The sequence below is a fragment of the Sinocyclocheilus grahami genome, unplaced genomic scaffold (genome assembly GCF_001515645.1).
Source record: "Sinocyclocheilus grahami isolate Dianchi unplaced genomic scaffold, SAMN03320097.WGS_v1.1 scaffold4096.1, whole genome shotgun sequence".
Lineage (NCBI taxonomy): Eukaryota > Metazoa > Chordata > Actinopteri > Cypriniformes > Cyprinidae > Sinocyclocheilus > Sinocyclocheilus grahami.
Window position 1 is genome coordinate 2,904 of NW_015509099.1, and position 2,273 is coordinate 5,176.

General features: G+C 35.4%; 1 protein-coding gene across 1 annotated transcript in view; it reads right to left on the reverse strand.

Annotated features, from left to right (window-relative positions):
* The window catches only part of LOC107576653 (acidic mammalian chitinase-like), a gene marked incomplete at its 3' end in the record, with an annotated part of 3,809 nt that overhangs the window by 605 nt on the left and 931 nt on the right, over positions 1 to 2,273 (reverse strand). The window contains exons 3-4 of the mRNA XM_016262795.1: positions 1,318 to 1,522; positions 1,128 to 1,184 (exon numbers count right to left, since the gene is read on the reverse strand). Of these exons, the coding sequence (XP_016118281.1) occupies positions 1,128 to 1,184; positions 1,318 to 1,522 (262 nt within the window). The remainder of the gene's footprint in view (positions 1 to 1,127; positions 1,185 to 1,317; positions 1,523 to 2,273) is intronic.

Here is a 2,273-nt window from a genome sequence, read left to right on the forward strand (position 1 = left end):
TGAGTGTGCGTGAGCGAGCGCTGCTGCACGCTAAATAGATGGAACTTAATAGAATAATTGCATTTACATTTAGTAATTTAGCAGACGCTTTTATCCAAAGCGACTTACAAATGAGGACAATAAAAGCAGTCAAAACTAACAACAATAAATAAGTGCAAATGACAAGTCTCGGTTAGCCTAATGCAGTAGGCAACAATTAGCAAATAATAGAATAATAGTGCAATAATTCTGAATAAAATATGCATTCTGCTAAAATATTAGTTTTTGGACATTAAATGTTACATGTAGAATTTCAATCCTACATATAAGTGTGTTTTTATGATAGCAGTAGACCTAACTGTAAATCAAATGTAAGCTGGCTAATACAGCCCTAGGCCTAGTCTCTCAAATGAGTTAAATGTGTTCCTCTTATCAGTTAAAATGTAGTCTGATTTCTATTATTTATTTTCATTTTTACTTCAGTGGTTTTAACTTTTAATTTAGTGTTTTACATGCTTTAATGAGTAATTTTAGATTGTAATGTTTTAATGTTCTACTAATAACCATAAAAGGTACAGCTGTCATAAAACCAGAGAGAAAGGCTGCATGGCTAGAAACTGCTGATCAACTGAATGTGTAAGTAGCAACTATGTTAAAATGTTTTCATATATCTTTAAAAAAAAAAAAAAAAAAAAAAAAGTAATTAAATTTTGGGCAAAACACAGTTGGTTGTAGCCAGTTTTTTTTTATTTGATTATTTAAGTTGCATTTTCTGTATGCTTTTATGTTTGGACTAATAATAAAGTCAACTAATTGTATGTGAGAGAGTCAGTGGTAATATCAATGCGTATCAATATCAGTGTTGGAACTAAGCTTAGCCTGACAGTTAGCCTGCCCTGGACCAGGTTAGTTTCCCAACATAAGTTGCCACAGTGACTGAGCTTGAGCTATGGTAATTTTGCTTTCGGAAAAACCAAATCAAGTGACAATAAGTGAAATTAATAACTGAAATAAGCCTGGCTTATTTGGTAAACTAGTTTTATGAAACAGACCCCTCAATTTGGGTCAAGAAGTTTCATGAAAACGAAATAAACAGTAATGTTTATCACACATCCTTCAAAATTCAGTTTTTTGAGCAGCATTCTTACTGAGCTGTGCCAAAGTTCCATCCTCCGACAGCCAAGAGAGTTTTCAAGTTGGGATTTCTGTGAAGTCAAATATTTGAATCATTATTTTCTGTATTGCTCTCTGACAAATCATCATTATTCAAAACTGCATTACATAATGCATTCTATTTTATTATCAAATGCATTCACAAACAAAACATTAGATACATACTTTTCCTTTAGTCCATTGAAAGATTTGTAGAGAGTGTCATCATTCCACTCGTACTTGATCAACTCATTCACCTGATCAATGACGGAAAAAGCATAAATTAAATGAGTGCACAGATGTGGATCCACATTTTCTGGCAGGTACTTGCCAACGTCAGGTCTGTACTGAGACCAGTTTGTGAAGTAGCATGCGAGTTGGGAGGCCCATCCTGAAATAAATAAAATCATAATACAATTAGGGCTGGTAATTTAACGCGTTAATTAGATTAATTATGGTGAAAAATAACACGTTAAAATAATAAGGCATTTAACGCACTTGCCCTGCCCCAGGCCAGACCTATGTGGGTCATCTGACATTTCATACAATTGACTGATGACAAATATGAGGCAGGGCAACAACTCACTGCTTGATGGAGCCTATAGAGAACGTAGTTAAATGTCCCTAAAATTCACAATATGGGGCAAAAATGCCCCCGTTTGAGTTTGTCTCATATTTACATCATATAGTTCAGCAATATCACACGAGCAATAGGCTAAGTGCAATATCACATGTGCAAATGTGATACTGATCTTACACAACAGTTCAGTAAGTAAGAAGTTAATATTGTGTTATTTTAGACACAATGTTGTCTGTTTTGCTCAATTTTGCCAATGAAAATATAAAGGCAAAGCAGAACTGTTAGTCTCCGAGCAACACACAGCGGCATTTCATTTCTTAATGCACGTTTTGAACGAATTGGGTGAACCATTTGGCGCGTTGGATTTGAAGCGGCGCTGCACAGACCGATCGGTGTATGACATCAAAAGGCGATTCAAAAGCATGCAGAGTCGTCTGCTCTCTATAGCTCTTGAGGCACTTCGATGTCACTAACACCGATCGGTCTGATGGTGATGATCCGCTTCAAATCGAACAAGTAATGATTCAATGAACCATTCATAAAGAACCATTTACTTCACTCC